At 42.3% G+C, this 23,851-nt stretch overlaps 1 protein-coding gene across 5 annotated transcripts in view; it reads left to right on the top strand.

Moving 5' to 3' along the window:
- The window catches only part of BTBD9 (BTB domain containing 9), a 411,686-nt gene that overhangs the window by 304,293 nt on the left and 83,542 nt on the right, over positions 1-23,851 (top strand). For all 5 annotated transcript variants that reach the window (XM_027127128.1, XM_027127127.1, XM_027127130.1 and 2 more), the window contains one exon: positions 1,996-2,185. In XM_027127128.1, coding sequence (XP_026982929.1) covers positions 1,996-2,185 — 190 coding nt within the window. The remainder of the gene's footprint in view (positions 1-1,995; positions 2,186-23,851) is intronic.

Here is a 23,851-nt window from a genome sequence, read left to right as displayed (position 1 = left end):
CCCTGCATGATGCAATGCTCAGAGTCACCTTGCTGATCATCGTTGAATGCATAGTGTGGGTGAAAAATAAATGTGTGCTATTTAAGCACCTGGGAGAATGGAGGCTGTCTCTTACTGCAGCTTAAGCTACCTACAGTGTGATTTTATGTCTCAGCTCAGTTTATTGTGTATCTTGTGCCACTTCCTTTAGTTCTCTCTTCCAAATCACAGAACACTTCCCCTTTTCCATGAGATGGAGGTACCATGACTTAGCCTCTAAATATAGTCCTTTATCTTTTCTCCTTTCAAAGTCAGAGGGGGGCTTTTCTGTAAGCCCCTTCTCTGCCAGTACACTGCTCTCACAGGTTACTTTACCAGAGATTCTGCTTATTGCTTTAGAGTTAAGCTTCATAGTCAAGGGATTCATGGCCAGAAAATCCAGTCTCTCTCCCTTCCTCCTTCCCTTCCTCTCTTCTTTATCTGTGGATGGCTGTCCTTATCTACAGAGAGCAAAGCAAGCAGTGAAGGTATATGAGATGAGGGAGCAAGCAAGTAGTGAAGGTAGATGAGGGCTCGAGTACAGGCATGCCCACCTTTGAAAAGTTAATGCATTGCTTAGAAGATACATGGAAGATTATTTACTCTGCATCATTATAAAGTTAGAAATGTTTTGGCATGATAGTAGTACTGCTCACCCTCTCTCTTTGCATAGAGTATAATATTATACTGAAAAGTATAGTATATATCTAATAAGAAATTGTCTTTTTTTCAAGCCATTTTAAAATTTTGTAAAGTAAGCTACACATCTTGAATGTAAGTAGCTAAGGTTAATTGTAGATTTAGGTTAAATAATTTAAATTTCTGAAGAAAATCGCAGCACTAGTAAATGCACAAAAAAGGTCCCAGTGGACTTAAAAGGCTCTCACCTTTTATCATTCTCTTCTCAGCGTTTAGAGAATCTACATCATTTTTGGACAGCTATATCATTTTGTGGATACCCTAGACTTTTGTAAATGAACAGGTGGATGTGGACTTGAAGTATATAGAGAGACACAGAATCAAAACAGAGCTGGTGTTTCAGAATGCAGCAGTTCATGAACAAAGAGATGAGCGTATGTGTTGAATTGCTCAGAATAGTAAACAGACAAAAAAGGGAAATGAATCATGGCCGAGGGCAACTGTATATTCTGCAAAGGGATTGGTACCATGTCCTGGATTGTTTTCCTGCTTTATGAATTTTAAAATACTGAATCTATATATGTCATGCTTCTTTAAACAAACGTACTACATTTATTAAGTGTAATAAATATATACAGTTTAGAGAATACTAATAAAACAAGTGCCTATGTACCTATCGCCTCACGAGAATAGAAGAAAACCAGTAGTTTTGAAGCCCCTCCAGGATTTCATCTTGGAAATGAAATCAATTAATGTTTGGACACATTGGTAGGTGTCCCTCCAAGATTTCATCTCCCTCTTTCTCATACAAATGATCATGAATTTTGTGTAATAATTCCCTGGATTTCCTTTTTAGTTTTACATTTATATATGTATCCCTAAACAAATTATATTTTTAGTTTTGCCTTTTTAAAAAGCTTTGTATAAATGAACTCATGCACTGTGTTTTTCTGTGCCTTGCTTTTCTCACTCAACATTGTTTTCTGATTAATCAATTTGGATATAGCTGTAGTTAATTAATCTCAACTACTGTGTGGTTTCCCACTGTAGTAATATTTCACAATGTATTTATCCGTTCTATATTTTATGGGGTATCATGTTTCTTTGTAATAAAATTCTTTAGGGTTAATTGCTACATGTGGTTTGGTTTGTTCCAGCCTCAGGTTCATCTTTTTTGAAAGCTATTTGGCATGGAAATGTGTTCATATCTTGAGATAATCAAGATGCTCTAATTTCTATTTTATTATTGATAGTAATTAATTAATTTTGTTCATAGCACACTGGTGGGATATATTTGGCTTCTTTATCTTGATGCTGAATCTTGTGTTGGATTCACAGTTCCCATGGAGAACGTTGCAACAATTGCTGATTGTGCCAGCGTGATTGAAGGAGTCAGTCGGAGCCGAAATGCCTTGCTGAATGGGGACACTAAGAACTATGATTGGGATTCTGGCTATACATGTCATCAGCTAGGAAGTGGTGCAATTGTGGTTCAACTGGCACAGCCATACATGATTGGGTCAATACGGTAAGAAGATTCCCTTTCATTTATTACTTTTAAAATGGAAGACACGTGCAAATTGTGTTTTGGTACATTGACGATCCCAGTAACTTCAGTGAAGATACTCTTCTGTTCTTTGCTCTAAATATGGAGAGGAGGAGATGGAAAAGGAGGGACAAAGACATACAAGGTGCTTGTTTGGATTTTCTGGTGGGGAGATGCACCAAAATTAGACTTGTGGAGGGACTAGTTTAGATTTGTGGAGGGCGAGGACTAGGGCCTCTCCCTGGATACAGCACAAGTCAGTTTGTATTGGTTAGGAACTTACAGGATATCAAAATCATTTTCAACTCGAATAAATGACTTTATATATGAACCAAACAGATCTGAATATGAAACCTGGTTCTAAAAGATCTTTTTACTAATCTTCACGTCTGGGTTTTTGGTTGTTTTCGTTTTGTTTTGTTTTGTTTCGCTTTGTTTTAAGAAGGGAACTTTAACCCACTATTGCTTGATTTGTAGGATCATATAATTTTAAAATGTGACACTGGTGACATCTCCCAGAGGATATACTTTAGTTCAAGAGAGTCATCTGGGTCTCAAATAGGCTGCCCTTTTTTTTTTTAAGGTTCTAAGAAGGTCTCTGAAAGACTAATGTTGTGTGTGTGTGTGTATATATATATATTTTTTAACACAAGATATTTTACATTGTATCTTAGCCTGCCAGAGGTAGAGATGTTGGTGAGACATGACTGCCTTCCTGTCATCATGCTGTACCACATTTTCCTTACTGCTTCCTGTTCTCATTTTAAAGTTAGTATGTGTAAAGAAGGAAACAGCACAAAAAATTAGGTAGTGGGATTCTAATAGACAGAGGTTTATTGATGTCTAAGCTAGTAACTGCAGAGGTTAATGCTGCTTGTCGGTTCCCTGGGATACCCTGACAAGTGATGCTGGATTTCTTGGAGAATTCAGACTGTTGGTTTCTTCATTTAAATTTTCAACCTCTTTTCATAAAGGGCCACATACAGGCTGAGTACCACAGGCAGCAAATCACAGATAAAGAAGCCTTGAATTCATACTGCAGGCCAGACAACTCACTTCGTGCTTAGGAAGGGGGAGGACACAAGCCACAATCAGTGTGGACAAGCTAGCAGTATAAATAAACTTCCGTCAGATAGCCATCAACGCACCCTCCTTCCTTCTTCTCAGCTGCATGCATTAACTAAAGTAATCATAAGCCATCTATTTACTAAGTCATTCTAGAATCTTTGTCATAAATGGTGTGAAACTTACCTGAATATTTTCCATTACAGTCTTTTTCTCTTTACTTTAAAAATCTGGAAAACAGTTGTCCTTCTCTTGTCTTAGAGTCTGCACAAATTCTTGACGATTACCAATCGTGTCTCTGAGATTGCATCTGCAATTTCTTTCAGAAGGCTTGGTGTGTAACTCATCTGAGCAGGAGACTTGAAATCATTTAAAATGACTAGATACTTTCTTTCACTTCACCTATTTGGGGCTTCAGTTTTCTCTTATGTTTGTTCTGCCATTTCTAATTTGAAAACCAGTCTTCTTGCCAATGAAGATAGAAGCAAACTGGCAGCTTAGCAGCTCTGCCCACTCTCTTTTAGCGTTCCCTGTATTCTGTCTGCTTACCTGGCACCCCACATTCTCTACCCCCCATCCAACAACGGTCCCTGTGCATCTCAAAGCAATATGTCAGAAATGGAATTCCACCATTCTCCCCTTTCCCTGCTCAAGTTGCCTCACACTGCGATTTCCTCATCTGATTTAGTGGTACTGCTCATCCACCCATCCACTGAGCCAAAAACATGGAAATCTTCCTAAACTCCTTCCTTTCCCTCACCTCCCCCACTGAACCAGTCAGCTGTCAATACCAGCTCCTGCATATCTCACAAATCCTTCCTCTCTTCCCCATCCCCACTGCCATCACCATAGTTGCATCTTTGTAGTTTCTCTTCTCTACGTAGCTCTTCCCCACCTGCAACCATCTCCCACACTGTTACCACAAATCTGATGTGGTCATGCCCCTTCTTAAGAGGATTCATGGCTACTATTTGCCTTAAGGAGAAAGTTCAGACAACGGCATTAAGAACATGTGACTTGGGCTTCCCTGGTGGTGCAGTGGTTGAGAGTCCGCCTGCCGATGCAGGGGACACGGGTTCGTGCCCCGGTCCGGGAAGATCCCACATGCCGCGGAGCGGCTAGGCCCATGAGCCATGGCCACTGAGCCTGCGCGTCTGGAGCCTGTGCTCCGCAACGGGAGAGGCCAAAACAGTGAGAGGCCCGCGTACTGCCAAAAAAAAAAGAACATGTGACTTACTTCTCTCCGTACAGCCTTGTCTCCTGCCTCTCCACCACCCCTACACGTACTGTCTCAGCCTATCCAGCTACTTGCAGTTTTGCATGTGTCACCCCTCTCTTACCCCATGCCTTCAACTCTTAGAACATGCTGTTCTCATTACATGTGTGTCTCACTACCTTCTCATCACCCCTTTTTACCTGGCTCTTATAAACCCTTCAAGACTTCACTCCTTTGGGAATGCTTCCCTAACCTTCTATCATCTCCTGGGCTGATTTAGCCATCCCTATTCAATGATTCCGTTCATTCTGTATGTAATTCCTCCCAGAGCATTTGTCATGTTTGTATTATAATTGTTTACTTGCTGCCTCCTCCCAGCCTCACCCGATATATGAAGCCTGTGACAACTCAGAATAAGTGTTCCTTGACAGATTGAATGTGCAGATGAGGTAGTCTATCAAGATAGAAGGGGAAATTATAGCGGGTATAGTGGGAGATCCAGAATTTTAGATCGAGCAGGGACCTCATGAGGTCATTGCCAAGGTGACAACTCAGAAAGAGACAAACAAGCTTTTCATGTGGCAAGGCTACCTTGGCCTCTAGCTCTACTCAGTCAGAGATGTTGAATCTGACTCCAGATAAAAGGTGTTACTGGAGCTTAAGAGAGACAAGAGAGAACCGTGCCATTTGGTTTTCTTTAAATGTGGAAAAAGAATGGTTCTCCCCAAACAATTTCTTTTTCCTGACTCAGAGGGGGATGATGAACATGAGCACAACCAAAGGCAGAATTGTGTATCTCAGCACCGCGTGAAGCCTCCACCTTCCTTAAGCCCAGCTATTGCTTTTGCAGTGAGAAAATCCATGCAATTGAAGCCCCATGAAACTGGCTGAACACTCAGAGAGACACGTCCCTATGAAACTAACATTACGTTGTCAGGAACTGCATTTGCCTCTTCTGTGACATTATCAATAAGAAAGGGAGAGGTATTTCTTAACCACCAATGCCTCTGGGTGATGCTGGATATCTCTGCAGGCCATGGTTAGCAGCAGCTGATGTGCCCAGATAGATGTTTATTGATAGGAAACTAGATCAGTGGTGTCTCTTCATGGGGATGGGTAACTGACAAATGACAGGTTGATTAGTCAGTGACATTTGACCCATGGCTTCTATTGCTTGTGATGACTCACTTGCTTTCCTAGTCACTGTATCCAAAGAAGCCCAGATTCCAAATCAACACCTCGAGGGAGAGCATTACAGAGCTGACTGTCTAACACTTTCTCCATCTAAGAGGGAGGAGATCTGGCAGTTCTGGAACCTCTTCCTCTGGGGGCCCGATCACAAGGTATACTGACTATAAAATTTCAGGTTTCTTTGTAGATGGTGAACACAGAGGCAAATGTCTCAAACATGGATTATCTTGATTACTGCATTCTTTATTCCTGAGAGAGGACAGAATTATTGTGTGGATAAGATTTCTTTTGTTTGTCTGTTTTCATCCACATAAACCATTTCTTCCTTTCCTGAGCGTTTCCCCTGTAGCTGGGTAGGCAAGCAGAGCTTCTTTCTTTCTTTTTTTTTTTTTATTTATGTATTTATTTATTTTCGGCTGTGTTGGGCCTTCGTTGCTGCGCACAGGCTTTCTCTAGTCACGGCGAGCGGGGGCTACTCTTCACTGCAATGCGTGGGCTTTTCATTGTGGTGGCTTCTCGTTGCAGAGCACGAGCTCTAGGCGCACGGGCTTCAGTAGTTGCGGCATGCGGGCTCAGCAGTTGTGGCTCACGGGCTCTATAGCGCAGGCTCAGTAGTTGTGGCACGTGGGCTTAGCTGCTCCAAGGCATGTGGGATCTTCCCGGACCAGGGCTCGAACCCATGTCCCCACCCATGTCCCCTGCATTGGCAGGCGGATTCTTAACCGCTACACCACCAGGGAAGTCCCCAGCTTCTTTCTTGACAGACAATGCCCACAGCTAACCACAGTCAGTGGGAACCTAGTCCTGCTAGTGAGTCTGGTATGGCAAGTACCCTTGTGGATCCTGGAAAGGCTGACCTTGAAACCTGATCTCTGACTGTCTCCTCCTCCCTTCATTTTCTTTCATTCAACATTTTTTGAGCTTTTAACTGTGTGCTAGGCACTATTCTAAACCCTGGGGCTACAGCGTTGAATCCAGAAAACAAACATCAGTTTTCTCACAGAACTGACATTCTTGTTGGGGGAGGGGGCAGTGGTGGATAACCAGTAAACAACACTATTTGTAATATGTCAGATATTTCAAAGATGGAGCCATCAGAAGGGAGGACTAGGGGTTGGAGACAGCACAGCTTTAGATTGGGTGTTCAGGAAGATCTCACTGTGCAGAGCCTGAAGGATGGGAAGAGTAAGCCATTGGGGGACCTGGGGGATGAGCCTCACAGGCAGAGTGCCAAGGCCCCGAGGCAGAGCACGTGAGGCAGGTTGCAGGAGCAGCAAGGAGGCCAGGGTGGCTGGAGTAGAGTGAGGGAGGGGAGGAGAGTAAGAGGCAAGGCGATGGAGGTGACTTGCAGAGGTGACAGCCCTGAGATGTTTTGTTACTGTTTCTATATTCAGTCACCAGCTCCCCAAACCATCCCACCCACCACCACAAACCCATCCCAGTGTTTCATTAGCACCATTAGAGGAGAGTTTTCTTTGCTGAGGAGAGGAGGGGAGGAGCTGGGGAGCCATCGTGCCTTTGGGAGCCACCTTCTTTGTTCCTGACCAGCCTTTGTCCAGTCAGCTCCCAGGAAAGAGACAGCGGGAGGCGTCCTAGTCCTTGCAGTTTATATGAAACTTTCTCCCCATCTTTGGTGTTTATTTCTCTTCCCCAAGAGCCAGAGCAGGCAGTATAACTTGGAAATAAAGGAGTTTGTCTTTGTTTTGTTGCTAGGTTTACAGGCACAGTGTAACTTGTTCATTTTATTTGAGAGAAAAAGAGAGAAGTTGCCTGGAATGTGCCTTAAAAGTGGGTAACTAGTAGTAATTATATTATTTTCATGCCTTTTTTAAAAACATTAAAATTTAAATAACAGGAAATCTTCAGAGGCCTGACCACATAAAACGACCACATAGTAACTAACCAAATCTACCTTAGTCTTAGTTTATAGTCCCTCTGTCGCCTTAGTTTAAGACTTATTATCTTTCTACTTGCTAATCATGATATCCTTTTAAGTATTTTCAGGTTAGTATGAGAAATCACATATGCTGTGCATTAGGCATGTGTATTACCCAGTCTTTTTCAGCTAGTAAGTGACAGCACTTTGTTGAAACCCTCATTATTAGTCAATTAAATTAACAATTCTTACATTAGCTTGAAAATGATGGTTTTGTAATTGATAATGCAGTACTGTAAGTAAAATACCCGTAATGCTTTAACTAACCTAATTGTGAGTAGGTAGGCTGTTGGAAGATGAAACAGTGCAGGTAGATGCAACTAAATAAACCCATAGTCTCTCTGGGTGTTATGAGGATTAAGGAGTTAATGACACAAAAATATTTTGAGTTCCTCAGTTGGAAAATGTTATATGAATATAATATGTTAGGACAAAATGGATCTAACCCAAAGTATGTTCTTGGTGGGTATCCATAATCTCTTTAGTCTGTCGGGAAGAGGTTTTTACTTTGCAATAGGAAAAAAAACCCAGTTCTACCACTTATAAAAGTTAATCTGGCACAGAATTTCTGAACCACAAATCAGTTTGTGCCTTGCAGTTATTAAACATAGATAAAACAAAGCAATAGAAAGTTAATCCTTTTTAAAAAAAAATTAGATATGTCGCTGTGCTCCTTATTCATCCCAGCATATATTTCCTTCTCTTGGAGCTGTTAAGCCCACACCCAGTTCAGCTGCCCTTTCACTATTGTGTGGCTGCAACCATTCTAGATTATCTGTTCAGTTTGTAAATCAGAAGTCCCTTTTTCACTGCTGTTTTTCCTTCTTCCCACTGCTGACCACCCTGCCAAGCTATTGCTCATCCACTTCCCTCCCAAGGATAAGCACAGAAAAGAAAAAGGAGAGGAATCACAAACCATTCCATTTTGTGTCCTGTTTAATAGCTCCAAATGAAGGCTTAGTCCATGAAGGTGGGGAGAGAAATTGAACCAATGACTCAAATGATGTTTTGTAATTATTTGAGTATTTTCTACGTCTGTGCAGCCCTCAAGTTCTTGTAGAACCACAGATAATCTCAAGTTGAAGATAGTGATTGTAGTATTGCGATGGACTTGGGTCTTTGCAATGATTTCCAAGTGCCTAGTACAGTACTCTGTGCTGTGAGTACTCAATAAACACTCATTGACTGAGCTGACAACATAGAATGTTGGTGCAACTAAAGGGAGTTCTGTCTATCAAATAAATTGGACATCATATTTGCTCAGTGTGTCTGTTCTAAGTATATGTGAGGAAACTGCTAAAGATCTGGCACCTCCAGCAAATGACTAAGACGAAACTCTGGTGTTAGGTGCTGACAGGAGCACAGGTAAGGACTCTTGCCTCAAGTTTCATGCTGCTTCCATTTCATTCTATCTGAGTGCTGCACAGGCAGGCATACATTTATTTACATTAGAACACCCTTCTTTGCAACCTAGAGAGCGAAAAGTTTCCTTTTTATAGTCTAAAGAATACACCAAACTTCTAAAAATATGACTCCTCTGGCTTGGATTAAGATTGCCTATAATTCTAGTCAAAATTGGAAAGATATTTTACCAAATTTGCTTCATATCAGTCATGTCACAGCCCTGAACCAAGGAATTCTTCCTTGTCTTGCTGATCCATGGTTTATTTACCAAACGTTGTTTCTCTCACAGCCTATCTGCATCGCACTAAAGTCTTCTCTTATCACCCTCAGACCTCAGAACTCTGGTTCCAAGAAAAATTGTTGAATAAAAAATTATAGTTGTGGTTCTCAGTAGATGCTGGAGTCTGAACTGTCATGAATACTAAGGCGACCAGAAATCCTGGAGCCTGGAAACAGCAGAGTTTTGGCGAATGGTAAATATGTCTCAGCTAGTTTCATCCCAGATGTATCTCAAAACCAGAAAGTATTGCTATGGCAACTAAATTGCTTGTTAAAAATACAGGAGGGGGGCTAGAATCCAGATGTTCTTTGGAAAAACAGGAAAGGTTAAATGCTCCCCCCAAAAGTGTGTATGTGTTTGATTTACCTCACATGTCAACCATTTATTTTTCTTGAGCGATTAGAGGAGTTGACAACTAGTCATCATAAAATATAGCTGAATACATGAAAAGAAAAATCCTTTCAGTTTTCAAAGATTACCCATCAAGAAGACATTTTTACAGAGGATATCACCCCATTTGACACAATGTTTCATGCACAAATGTATGTTCAGTAATTATCCAGAATCGTTCATTTGATACCCCTCTGAAACAAATACTTTACCAGTATTGCTGTAAACAATCATTTTAAAAACTGGAATCATTCACCTTGGAAGATCAAATGAATGGAAAGCATCAACCTTCTCCTTCTGTGGTTTTACTTTGACAGATGTTCCAAACACTGCTTCCCCCAAGATCAGCCATACAGGATCACAGAAATGTGGCTGTTCTCTTCAGGGGTAGCAGAAGCATAGGACTTTCAGCAAATTCACCAAAATTTCTACAGATTTAATACATCAAATTGCTTGAATCTATCTTTTGAGTATTAAGTAAATGAAGCTATTCTGAAATCTGATGAAGATTTAAGAGATTTTTCTCATTTAAGAAATTACTCCTTGAATTAATCCAAAACAGTAATCTATCTTTCAAAACCTTCAGTCCTCAGATACTCTTAAATGAGAAATTTTTTTCCCGAGGAGCCCCAATTTGTCACCTTGTTAAGATGCTTTTGGTGCATCATGGTAGCACTTGATGTCTGTCTGTCTGTCTTGTCTCTCTCTCCTCTCCCTCTCTCCCTCTCTCTTTAAACTTTGCCCTTTGTAACCTGGTAACCACAGAGGCACTTGACCAAAACATTCTTGTATCTTTAGTGAAGAACAAGCAGAAGCACTGAGACAAGAAAAACTCTTCCACTTCCCCTTCTTGCTTCTTCCCCATCCATCCACTTCCATTCTGCATCCTTCTCTTAGGAAAAGTGATTATGATGACAGGCTGGTTGGTACCCCTCAAGGGCTCCTTTCAGCAACTTTCCTGGACACTCAGGGCCTTAGCTCCCGCTGAGGAATCATTTTTTCTTCTGCTTTGTTACCTCTTTCAACAATGTGTCAGATTCAGTATAAGGAGTATTGGTTACATAGATAAATGCAGAGTGTGCTTTTACTTCTGCCTGTATTTTCTTTCCTGTGCCCTTAAGACCTAATGGTAAGGATCCTCTTTCTTCCTTTTACTTATGATGTCTGAAACCATGTCCCTCAGTGATTATGACATTACCACCCTTGCCACATTATCCTTTTACTGTAACCAAACACCAGTCAAGACTGTTTAGATTTTCCATACAATTTAATGGTCCTTTTAGTTGCCATGTCTTTCAGTAGCTCTGGAGTTTTAGCTGCTTCGCTGTCTCCATTTAAGATGTGAAGAGACTACAGTATAATTTGAGTTCCTTCTCTTTTTCTCTACCATCAACGTGGTGATACCACCAGTGCTAAAACTCTTCCTTCAAAGATTCCAGTTTGTTGCACAATCCTACAGAGCCTCTTATGGCCTTAAAAAGAAAATGAGAGAAGGCATTGTAGCTTCTGGTTCAACCCACTCTCATTTCTTAAGGATATAAATTATAGAACCTTTCATTAAATGCTATGGCTAAGACTTGACACATTAAAAATAAATGAATAAAAATTCATTTTTATTACTAGCCCTCATATGCTCCGAAGGAGCTTACGTTTAGCTGCAAATAACAAAGAACCTGATTAAGAAAGACTATTTATTCATTTATTTTTATTTTTTTATTGCACCGTGTGGCTTGTGGGATCTTAGTTCCCCAGCCAGAGATTGAACCTGGGCCCTCGGCAGTGAGACTGCAGAGTCCTAGCCACTGGACCACCAGGGAATTCCCAGGAAAGCCTTTTTAAACGTTTTTAAAACTATTTTGGTTTTGTTTTGCTTTTGTTTGTTTGTCTCGGTCTCACATAACAAAAAGTCTACAGGTGGGTGGCTGCTAGGATTGGTTCTGCAATTCAGTGAGCTCTTTGATTTTCTTGGTCTTTTCTACTTGTATTTTTGCCTCAGAGAACAGGACAGCTGCTACAGCTTTACCTACCACATCTGCATTTAGGCAGGAAGAAGGAGGGCAAAGTGGTAAAAGTGTAAAGAGCCCTGCCAGTCAAGTCTGTCTCTTTTTATTAGGAAAAGCCAAAGCTTTATTTGAAGCCCCACCTAGCCGACTTCCATTTAGTTATCAGGCAGAACTATGTCATGCAGTCAGTCCTAGCACGTCTGGCAAAGAAGCTGAGGGTCATGGTAAGGAGTTGGCTCATCCAGTCAACAACTCTGCCACAGACACTACCTCCTGCTTGACATTTCACATCTACTTTGGAATTTTTATAGATCTCCATATTTTTTAAAAAACAGCTTTATTGAGATATAATCCATATACTGTACAATTTACCCATTTAAAATGTATAATTCAGGGGCTTCCCTGGTGGCGCAGTGGTTGAGAGTCCGCCTGCCGATGCAGGGGACGCGGGTTCGTGCCCCGGTCCAGGAGGATCCCACGTGCCGCGGAGCGGCTGGGCCCGTGAGCCATGGCCGCTGAGCCTGCGCGTGCAGAGCCTGTGCTCCACAACGGGAGAGGCCACAACAGTGAGAGGCCCGCGTACCGCAAAATAAATAAATAAATAAATAAAATAAAATGTATAATTCAGTAGGTTTTTTTTCCATTTACTTTTTTTTAATGCCCACAGCTTCTGGATGCATCTAAAACAGTAAATATAATAATTGTATTTTATATTATTCTCAGCTTCAAAAATTTTCTGTAAATAAAAAGCCTATATCTGCTTACTGGGTAATTCTGCTCCAAAGTGAGAAGCATTACTGATTATATATCTTTGATCTCTTATTCATGAAATTTACCTCTTGGAAAAAAACTTTAAGTTTCTGTTACAAATTGTTACCTAGCATTTAATTTACTGTGACTGATCTTCATGCTTTACCAGCAGAGTGATAGTGGATGCACCTAATAAAATTTGGGAGGCAGGCAAGATCCCAAGTACCCTCTGATCAAAAGGAGAATAAATTTTGTTTGGTGTGGTTTTACTCTAGTTAAGTTTATTTTAAACATTTCTGAATTTTTGTTAAAATTGTCAATCCATATGGAGTCTGTTAACCAGACATATTTGATTAACCAAAATACCTGTTTACCTAACCAGGTTATAGGGACTTGACTTTTTTTCTGTACATATAAAATTCTAATATCAGAAATTTCACTGTGTATCCATGTTATTATTATTATTTATTATTATTTTTTTTTTGGTACACGGGCCTCTCACTGCTGTGGCCTCTCCCGTTGCGGAGCACAGGCTCCGGATGTGCAGCCTCAGCAGCCATGGCTCACGGGCCCAGCCGCTCCATGGCATGTGGGATCTTCCCGGACCGGGGCACGAACCCGTGTCCCCTGCATCGGCAGGCGGACTCTCAACCACTGCGCCACCAGGGAAGCCCTATCCATGTTATTTTGAAATGGTAGATTAAATTACGTCAAAAGTCCTGCTGGAAATAACATTTTCAGTTTTTAAAATTTTATTATTTTATTTTTATTTATTTATTTATTTATTTTTGGCTGTGTTGGGTCTTTGTTTCTGTGCGAGGGCTTTCTCTACTTGTGACGAGCACAGGCCACTCTTCATCGTGGTGCGCGGGCCTCTCACTGTCACGGCCTCTCTTGTTACAGAGCACAAGCTCCAGACGCGCAGGCTCAGTACTTGTGGCTCACGGGCCTAGTTGCTCTGCGACATGTGGGATCCTCCCAGACCAGGGCTCAAACCTGTGTCCCCTGCATTGATAGGCAGACTCTCAACCACTGCGCCACCAGGGAAGCCCCACATTTTCAGTTTTTAAGATCTGGAGTTAAAACACTCATGCCCATCAGCCCTAGCATGAAAAGGTACATTAAAAGACCTCTGATTTTCTAAGGGGATATTGGGGAATAACTGTCATACTACCTCCAGTCTTTTCCTCCTAAATCTTGGAATGTGGTGTTTGTAGGATTACAATGAATATTTCTAGTTTCTGGAACTTTTGAAATGTGAAGTACAGTAAGCGGGAAGGTGATTATAGCAATACCACAATTCTAGATCTTGGGAGAAAAAATTAAAATACCTTCTGCTTTTCCTACCAGCATTTCTTTGTGCCTTCCCCGATCCCCATTTCACTCCTCCCCAAAATGGTAGTTATGGTCAAAGCATTTAGTCCCTTTCTGGGGGAGATGCTGATCAGATGCATGAATTGGCAGGAACAAGAGTGGGCCACATTTCAGTGGAAGCACTTCTTGTGTCTCTTGTCTTCCACTAGGCCCTAAGTGGGATGGGCCAGGACTAATTCTCCTAGAAAGAGGCCCTGTCCTCCTTCTTTGTTCCTACCTCTCCCCATCTCTCTCTCTCCTCTCTTCTGTCCTCACAACAAGCACACCTATCCTTTCTTCTCCTTGGGCATTCTTACTTCCTCTTCTATCTTTTAGGGTGGCCAGGTAAGATTACTGCCTCAACCCAGGGATAGCTCAGTGCTAGGCAGCAGGGGACCATGATCTCTCCTGTACTCACTCTGTTTTGGTGGTACTAAAATGTGTATTGGGTTGATCCTTCCTTAAATTGTAGTGGTAAAAAGCAAGAATAAGTTTTGGGTGTGGAAAAGGGACAGAACAGGCCTCCTAGCTTGCTTTGGGTGAAGCTGTTCAGGCATAACCAACTTGGGGAAAAGGAGTGCTTATGCCTTTTGATTAGGGTTTTGGGTCAAAAATTCTGCTAGCAGTAAAGTGTCCCTTTGCTTCCCACTTGCTGGGACTTTCCTTGGCATGTACTTACCTCAAGAACCTTGTGGGAAGGAGTAGTTGCAGTCTAAGATAATAGATCTTGTTCCTAATCCTCTTAGGCATATATCATTTAATTGTCCCCCGATGTCTAATGCAAACCCTTGTCAATTTTCTTCTTGATATCTCACTTTCTGTATTCACTTCTTCTCTAAGGTTTAAAATAATAATAAACATCTATAATCAAATAGTGTCTTTATTAGGAAGCTCATGATAGTCCTATTAGGAATAGATAAAGCATTATCTATAGAGAATTGTTTGAGAATTGGCAGTGACCCAATAAATAATATCTTGTTGATAATAACATTCTTAGTAGAATAGGTAAATTGCTTTGTCATGATTGTGTTCACTATAGTGAGATTTTAGCTGTATATTTTAGACTCAGGGAAAAAGTAGAGAATTCACGGCGATTATTTGGGACTATTTGGGAAGAACATGGAAATAGAGTCATCCATTTAAAACTGGTTTCATTAAAGATTCCAAATGAGTAGTTTTGTTAAAACACTAAGCAGCAAAATGTTTTTATTGTTTTGTGGTCATAGACTGTCCTGGTCAGGTATTCTTGTAAGATGCTTTTTATAATCACACTAGACAGCACTGGAGAGATAGCAAGGGGATAGAGCCTTGCAAATCCATTTTCTCCTGGTGACCAATAAACAACCCTGTCTACCTAATTGGTGTGGCTTAGTCTGTGATGTCATCTTCCCATATAACTGAGATATTAGTGTTTTACTGCTGTCATATTAACTGCCTTATTGACTCTATAACTTTTGTGTGTGTATTACTTATTGACTTTAAACGTCTCTATAACTTCTTCACCCTACCCTGCTGCCTCCATGCTATTTAGTAGAGATCTGGAGGGTGGTGGTCAGTGTCTGTTCTGCTTGCAAATATCTTCAGTTGGAGAATGTAGCGCCTGGGCACTTCATCAGTTCTGGGAACAGAGAGGGTTTGGGAATGGAATTTTCAGGTTTTCATTTTTAATTGGAATTTTTCTCCCTCCCTTCCTTCCTTCCTTTTCTTTTACTCTTAGCAGAAATACCAGAAACTTGGGGTGAAAAGCAAGCCAAGAGTTATCGGTACAGTTGTCCCAGTAACAGTGATGGGATTAGGACTATAGCAGAATCTAAAAACTCCGTGTGGAATTTGCTACATGAAAATCTATTGAAACACTTTCAACAGAATAAAGGGATTTTAGCCATTTCTGGGCTAAGCTCAGCTTTAAACTATATCTTTATTTCTTACCTTGGTGCCGTAAATCTTTACTGTTCAGTAAGAAGAGCTTTAGTTTTCTGTCTATTCCTGGCACTGGCAAACCTTTTCCAAAAAGGGACAGATAGTAACTTTAGGCTTTGTATGCTATAGTCTCTGTCACCACTGCTCAACTCTGGTGAGAGAACATGGCTGTGTTCCATTAAACCTTTATTTACAAGAAGAGGCAGCCACAGGCCATAGTTTACCAATGCTCTATCTATTCAGCTCCTTTCCTCACTAAGAACTCTAGTCCATAAAGGCAAAAGTGAAGAATTAGGGAACTCATTTGCCGTTCATGGTTTCAAAAAATGTGAATAATAATATTTATAAGCCTGTTATTAAAAGATATGAACATTAATAGCAGCATTTAGTTTGGGGTCAAGATATACACCATGACCCAGTGGTTTTTCCTTCTCTGTTTTATGGGGGATGGGCCTGGGGGGGCTGCCACAGTAGGAAGTCTGGCAGATGAGGCTTCAGCCCCAAAGCTGACCTTAGTAGAGCAGTTCTGCTTTTATCTGTTATGGGTATTGATATTCTTCTAAGACGTTGTTTGTAAAAGGGGTTCTGCTACTAAAGAATATTTTTGAAAATATTGGTTTACGTTTTTTGCATTTAGTAAACACCTTTTTATTATGGATACTTTATAAGAAGTACCAAAGGATCTATCATGTATTACTTTGTAATTAAAAGAAAAAAAAATTAAAGAAACAAGGAACCACAGATCATCCAAGTTAGAATCTGTTTCCCTCTCTTCCGCTACCCTCACACCCCGTTTAACAGATTATAAATCTGAGAGGATAAGGTTGCAAATTAGAAGCAGAGTTGGGACTCTTGTCCCATCTGATGGCACTGCTGCATATTGCCTTGGAATGTCCTTGTGTCCATCAGAGGCTGAAGGAGAGTTAGTGGAGCCCTTTGTGGTCCAAGTAAGCTGAGGAGATAACTTGATCTAGAATGTCACTGAAGCTACACCATTTTCTTCTTCCTTGCTCATATTCCTTCTTCCTTTGACTTGCCAGGATCCCCCAAGCTCCTAAATGCCCTAAGCTATTAGGGCACGAACGGTGCTTACAGCTGGAACAGTTCTAGCACCAGCTCCTGGGAAATGACCCCCAGAGATATCTCCCTGCCCCTGACACTTAAACATTGATTGTCTGAAGAGTGTTAAGTTATGACAGTTTCATGTGTGACTCAGACCGGCTGCCTTAACCAAGTCCCCTTATGCCTTAGCCAGGTCCCCTCAGCATGAATCTCAGTGTTGATCTTGGGGATTCAGTACCAGAGTGGGAGGATCCTGAGAAGTCTGTGATCTCACCACTTTGGGCATGATTCCTTCCCTGGTTTGTGAGGTTCTTAATCTTTTCTGCCTATACCTTTCTGAATGTGAGTCAGGGTAGTGATGTAAAGTGGGGTGATGTGAGGTGTTTGTGTGTGTGTGTGTGTGTGTGTGTACGCTCGCATGCCTGCATTGGGTGCCTGCATGGTACCAGAACTGTGTTCTTGGGATGCCTGTGTAGGTCCTATCAGCCAAGCAAGAAGAAAGTAAAAAGGGGTCCAACAGATAGGGCTGTGGGGCACAGGGGAGATAAATGTTTGTTTTTCTTGATGAGGAAGGATAAGCCAGATGAACAAAAGAAACAGTTTAATTCACAGAGTACAGTATTCTAATGAAGCCTCATGCTGTGCTTGAGTCAAAGTGGCAAGTCTCGCTGCAGCAGGGCCTTAGATGGATATGAGTGATTTATTCATCTCTGCCTCCTTCACTCAGATTTTCTCCTTTCAGCCATCCAATATCCATCACCTGAAAGCCCAGTTCCTGTATAGGAGTTCACCCTGGTAGCTTGCCTGGAATACATTTTGAAGGATTAGTGTACATGGCATGGAGACTGGCCCCTGTGCCCGGCATACTCTTGTGAATATTCATGTCAGCACCTGGGAGGGTTATTTCTAAAAAGGCAGCTCATGCAGAATACATTCCAAAGAGTGAGTGTTTTTCTCTTGTCTGATGATCCTTCAACCAAACAAACGTGGGAGGCAGGGGGGAGAAGCTATTCTGCAATTCTGGTGAGTATTTATGAGACAGAAACTGCACCCTCACATCTTCTGCAGAAGTGAGAGAACCCACGACCCCATCCCATTCACAGCCTTTGCCTGGGCCTCCCACTCTGGGGAAATAGCATAGGTGATTCCAGAAAAAAAAAGGCAACTGCCCGTTTAGGCTTTGGTCCTGTAACCCACACCAGTTTGATTTAATTATGGCTGTGTAGCAGTTAGAAGAGTTAGAGTTATTAATGTTCAGTTGAAAACATTTGAATTAAAACTTATGATCCCAGCTTTGAAGACCTGGATCAAGAAAACTGTTCTGAGTGGCCGGTGATCAAAAGAATTCCATTGAAAAACATAATTAGCTGTTTTTCCCTCTAGCCGTTATAAAAAAATTACATAAAATCTCACTTTTTTTCTTGCTTTTTGCCATTCTTCAAAAGATTTATCACACGGTTATTTATTAAATTGATTAATTATCTTTTGTTTATAAGTACTTACCATTGTTAGGATTCTCACTTTTACATATTTGTGAAGAAGATGCTATTATTATAATATTATTCTCATTAATGTCTTTATTTTAATGGTATATCATGTACCACATGGAGGATTATGATTTGTCAGATACCTCAAACTTCAAATAGAATAATCTACTTATTCTAAGTGTTTAAATTTTATAGCACTTGCAACTTATTATAGTTTTATTTTTCTGTTTTAGAGTGTAGTCGTTTTCATGTGAAAGCCTTCACAGAAGAATTTCGTGAGGGAAGTTCATTAGAGAAGGGATTTAAAGGGAAGAAATTTAGGCCGGGTGAATATGAGGGAGAGCTCAGGAAAGCATTTCTTGCAGGACCTAACGGAATAAATACGAGACTTGGGAATGCAACAGGAGGAAAGCAGCCACTTAGTGGAGAGAGGATCTGAAGGAGGAATGAGCCAGGGCCAGCACACGCGGTACTGCGGAAGGAGCACGGGGGTTTAGATTGGATGGGCCAGTGTTTTAAAATCATTTTCAGAAAGAGCTCAGAACTTTGTAGAGGGTGCCCTGTGGGGAAAAGAAGATGATTCGAAGCTGGAGCAAAGGTTGAAACCCAGATCTGATTTGGGTGAAAAGGTGAAAAGGTCAGGCTGGTAAGAAAGAGAGAGTTGTGGGAAGATAGTACTGGCAGTGTTCAGAGAGACCAGAGAAGAGATTTGGTGAGAACAAAGATAAAGAGATTACATGACCGAATAGGAAGAGTTTTGCCTTGTAGCTCATCCCTGCTGGAATGTTCTCTTGCCTATAGTATTCGGAGCCTAGCCTTCCCCCCTTGTTTTGCCCTTCCATTCTCTCCCTTTATCACCAGGTTGAGAGAATACAGAGATCTGCCTGTAGCTAAAGTGTGAGTTCTCCCACAGATACAGATTCCTATGAAAACCTGACCCAAGGGACTGAAAAGGAACTGTGGCGCTTATTAAATTCCCCTTTGGCTCTGCTTCTTGGTGCTTCATAGGCTGTGTGCATGTGGGCACATATTTGCAAGTGGTCAGAGGAGGGGCAGGAGAAGGAGCTCAAGAAATGAAATAGTAGGGGCTTCCCCAGTGGCGCAGTGGTTGAGAGTCCGCCTGCCAATGCAGGGAACACGGGTTCGTGCCCCAGTCCGGGAAGATCCCACATGTCGCAGAGCGGCTGGGCCCGTGAGCCATGGCCGCTGAGCCTGCGCGTCCGGAGCCTGTGCTCCACAACGGGAGAGGCCACAACAGTGAGAGGCCCGTGTACCGCAAAAAAAAAAAAAAAAAATGAAATAGTAGTCAGAGTTGGTACATTTCATAAATTATCTCTTCACTGAGACTCTCCAGAAGGGCGTGGAGGTAGAGGACTGGCTGGGGGTGTGTTCGGATTGAAATGTAACTCAGGCTATAGAGCCTTAAAAGATGCTATGCTGGGGCTTCCCTGGTGGCGCAGTGGTTGAGAGTCCGCCTGCCGATGCAGGGGACACGGGTTTGTGTCCCGGTCTGGGAGGATCCCGCATGCCGCGGAGCGGCTGGGCCCGTGAGCCATGGCCGCTGAGCCTGCGCGTCCGGAGCCTGTGCTCCGCGGCGGGAGAGGCCACAACGGTGAGAGGCCCACGTACCGCAAAAAATAAATAAATAAAATTTTTTTAAAAATTAAAAAAAAAAAAAGATGCTGTGCTGCTAGCTCATAATGTGAGAAGGATGATTTACCTGTAGTTCCGTCTCCTGTCCGTCGTCGTCTCCTGTCCTGTCCCCACGTCTCCTTCAGTTCAATCCAGTAGAGCTTATGATCCGTAAGGCACTGTGCTGGGGACGACGAGCCATGCATGGTCCTGACTGGACTTGGTCCTGCAAGCTGAAGGGGGTGTGGGGTGGGGATTGGGTGGTGTTATGCAGGGAACCTGGAACCAGGTGACTTTGCTCCCCTGCCACACTGGGGCCACTTGTTCTACAAGGGTCAGAGGTGTAAGTAAAGATCCAAGAAGGAAAACCCCTACCGCTCAACTGACAGATGAATGAGTTTGGAGCTATTTAACACGCCTGTCCCTTCTTCTCACTCTCCTAATAATATCATAGAATTGTGGACAGGGGAAAGGAAAGCTCACATAAATGCATACTGCCTTCAGCTGTTAACGGAAGAAACTGATTCTGACCTTTTAAAATCACAACAGCCCCTAATAGAAAATGAAGCTGAAATGGAGCTGGACTTGATCCCTAAGGAGCTAAGCCCTGTGGTCTGGGCAGGACCTCTCCATTTCTACCTCTTACACATCCTTTTCCGATCCTACTGTTGAGCCAAATCGGGCCAAGCTCACTGACTGTATACACGTCATGATGAGGAAGCTGCTGAGATCAAGGAAGCTAGCCTTGCTGCGGAGAGGGGAACTGATGACGCCAAATTTAAACGCAGGGAGAGATCTGTAAAGGCCGCATACCTACTTAGCGTGCCACTGCCGAAGAGGTCTGCCACTGCCGAAGAGGTCTGTAACGGTCTTTTAAAATATAACGAGACCGTTTGAAATGGTTCCCAGTATTTTTGATGCCAACATCCCGCTTAAGGAAGGGGCTGTATTGAAAAGAGTCACCTTGGAAAATAAAAGAAAACTGCTTTTCTTCTCAAGGGCTGTTTGGCCTGGACAAAATTTTCTCATATATCCACACTGAAAACATAAAATGAAAGAATTTTCATCAAATTGGACTGTGTAGGATGAAATCTAAGCCTAGGCCAAAACTTTCTTATTAATAAAGGGTTTGCCAAGTGATTGCCCAAGCAATCTTTTTTACAGATTATTCAATGTTTAGCTCATGTAAAAGAATTAACCAAGTAACTTAGAAAAATAGATTTGCATTGAAAGCAGGAAATGTGCTGATTATAAATTGTTTTTTTTCCAAATGCGGTAATGTATGCAAAAACATTTTGAAACCGTTGAGGTCTGTGTGAATGTGAGGTGAGATTATGATTAGCTCTTCACCATTCTTTCCACACTCAGTGTTTTCTGAATATTGCAGCTGCAGCCATGTTGTTTGGTAGTATGCTGTTACCTTTTATGTCATCACCTAAAACTTGAAATTAAAAACTTAGTCCCTTCAAGGAGTGAAATGATGGTCTCAATTAGCTGTTAAAAGTTGGTAGTTTTGTATTGTCTCAAAGTTGTGTCCCATCCAGCTTTCCATGTAGCCGTATCCTGCAGGTATATTCTCCACTGGCATTTCTCCACTTTCAGATAACTCACCTGAATTATACTGTACAGAACATAAGATTTGATGGGAGGAAGGCCCCTCCTTTTATCCCCCCCTTTCTCAGTGAACTAGCCTATGCGGTGGAGCCCGCGTGTACACATAACCTCACCTTTCCTCATCCTGGGGCTTCAGTGACTAAACACAGAAGCTGCATATGCCAGACAGCCGAGAGCTTGCGCTTACCTTTTCCCTTGCCGGCTGCAAAAGAAGATTATTTAGCCAGTGTCATTATTTCTTCCTCTCTTAGAGAAGTCACTCTCTAAGATATATGAGAGATTAAACAACGTCAGACAGTACGTGGACTCTGACTAACGTATTTCCCAAGTTCCCCTTCCATCTGTCGAGCAGTCTGTGTTTTCTTCTTCTCCTGGTGTCCCCTTTGCCCTGAGAGGTTGTGGCCCACTTAGAGGCAGGGCCCCCGTGGTGGCTGCTCCTCACGGGTTCCCGTGTCCGGAATCTGCAGGGCAGCTACCTGGTCCGCTGCACACGCGTTGTTAAAGCGCTGGCTCTCAGTTCCAGTCTCCCGCTGAGCATCTCACTTTGGGCCTGTGGCCTCCAGCAAGCTTGACCTTGCTCCCCACCTGAGGAGGAAGCTACATAATTGAACCCTGTGACAGCTGACAATAGGATCCCTCTCATCTTTGGGAAAATCCCAGTTTCTCACCAGTAAAGTTGTTCCTCTGAAACTGTACTGACTTCTGGCAGCTGTTACAGGCTCCCTCCTGCCTCACAATAGCAGAGATTAAAACAGAGCCTCTAACATGATGTTTGTCTTTCTGCTCCTCATTCAGAAGAGTGAGAACTGTACTCTTCTGAATGAGGTGAAAGCACTGAAATTTTCCCTTGTGACCAGAACTTCATACCTTTCTCCCTCACCTTCATGTCCCTCACATCCGTTCTTTTGCGTCATGACCTCCCGTCCCTCTCTATTCTGAAAGGTAGTCAGCCCCCTCTGACCCCACTTAACTCCTCAGCAGCCTGAAGTGGTAAATACTCTTAACTACCCTTCACTTCCCCGATCCTGCACTGTCTCTTCCTTGTCACTGTCGATCCTGCTTTCTTCCCTCCTGTTCCCTCAGTGCCACTGCGGAAGAGAGTCACAACCCACGCTGATTGCTCCATCTTCGAAAGCCCCTCCCTGCAGCTCGGCCAGCCTCACAGAGCCTATTCCAACACCTGTTTTGCCTTTTCACCCCACACTGCAGTCCTCGCACTCTTGGCTTCCACAAGGGATTTCCTTCATGTTTGAATGAAAAGGTTGCTGTCCAGAGTGAGCCTCCTCACCACCCCTGTTCTTCACTGCATAGTCTCTCTGGTCTCGTAGCCATCCCGTCATCATTGTCATCCTCATCATCGGAATGTCTGCTCTTTTCGTGCACTCTGCTAGGAACTTATCTTAGGCCCTTTTGTTTCCAAGCTGCAGAAACCAAGTAAAGATGGCTTAAGTCCTAAATGGTGAGTTTATTAAAGTGATTGGGAAATTTCTCATGGAACACTAGGGCAGGAACTCTGGTGGCTCCCATAGGGACTAAAATCAGATGTTGGAATCCTGCGAGGGACCCAGACAGCCCTCCCTGGGCCATACCATCTGTCTTCTTGCTTCTCACCGCAGATGACTTTCTTTACTTCTTTGAGCTTCTGATGAAAGAGGGTCACTCCAGAATGTCTACATTTTTATCATCATTTTAAGTGAACAGAGCCAATTATGCTAAAATCTTACATAATTCTAAATTTTTGATATGAAATCTGATTGGCCCACCAGGGGTCATATGTCTTCCTGTAATGCAACTGGGTCTACAGAACTCAGGAACCCCCTACATATAACCTCAAGGTTGGGCCAGAAGTAGTTCTCAAAGAGAGGAGTTACTGGGACTTCCCTGGTGGTCCATTGGTTAAGACTCTGTGCTTCCACTGCAGGGGGCACAGGTTCAGGAACTAAGATCCCATGCATGCTGCACGGCACGGCCAATAAATAGAGAGAGAGAGAGAGAAATAAAGAGGAGTTACTACATAAAGGACAGATATACCCCAAAAAACCCCAAACCCCTGTACTGCATAGGCTGTTGCAGAAAATTACAAAATGTTGGAACTAGAAGAGCGACTTGCCTAATGTCACTTAGTCAGTGCTCAATAAATATTTGTTGAATTGTTGAATGGAAGACAATTATTTCTGAAGAACTTAATTTCTGAAGATTTTTAACAAAGAATAGTCTGTGCAAATTTTTGAGGTCAGAAGTAGCTTTGACTTTGAGAGATTGGAAATGGATTTTATGATAAACTATTATTTTATGACTAATATCTTGGCAGTTGATCTTCCCTTAGTTGTCTGTTTTCACCCAAA

Source organism: Aethalodelphis obliquidens, unplaced genomic scaffold (assembly GCF_003676395.1).
Source record: "Aethalodelphis obliquidens isolate GAN/ISIS:26980383/991018 unplaced genomic scaffold, ASM367639v1 scaffold31, whole genome shotgun sequence".
Lineage (NCBI taxonomy): Eukaryota > Metazoa > Chordata > Mammalia > Artiodactyla > Delphinidae > Aethalodelphis > Aethalodelphis obliquidens.
Note: the sequence above shows the minus strand (reverse complement) of the source record. Positions and strands in the feature narration are given on the sequence as shown.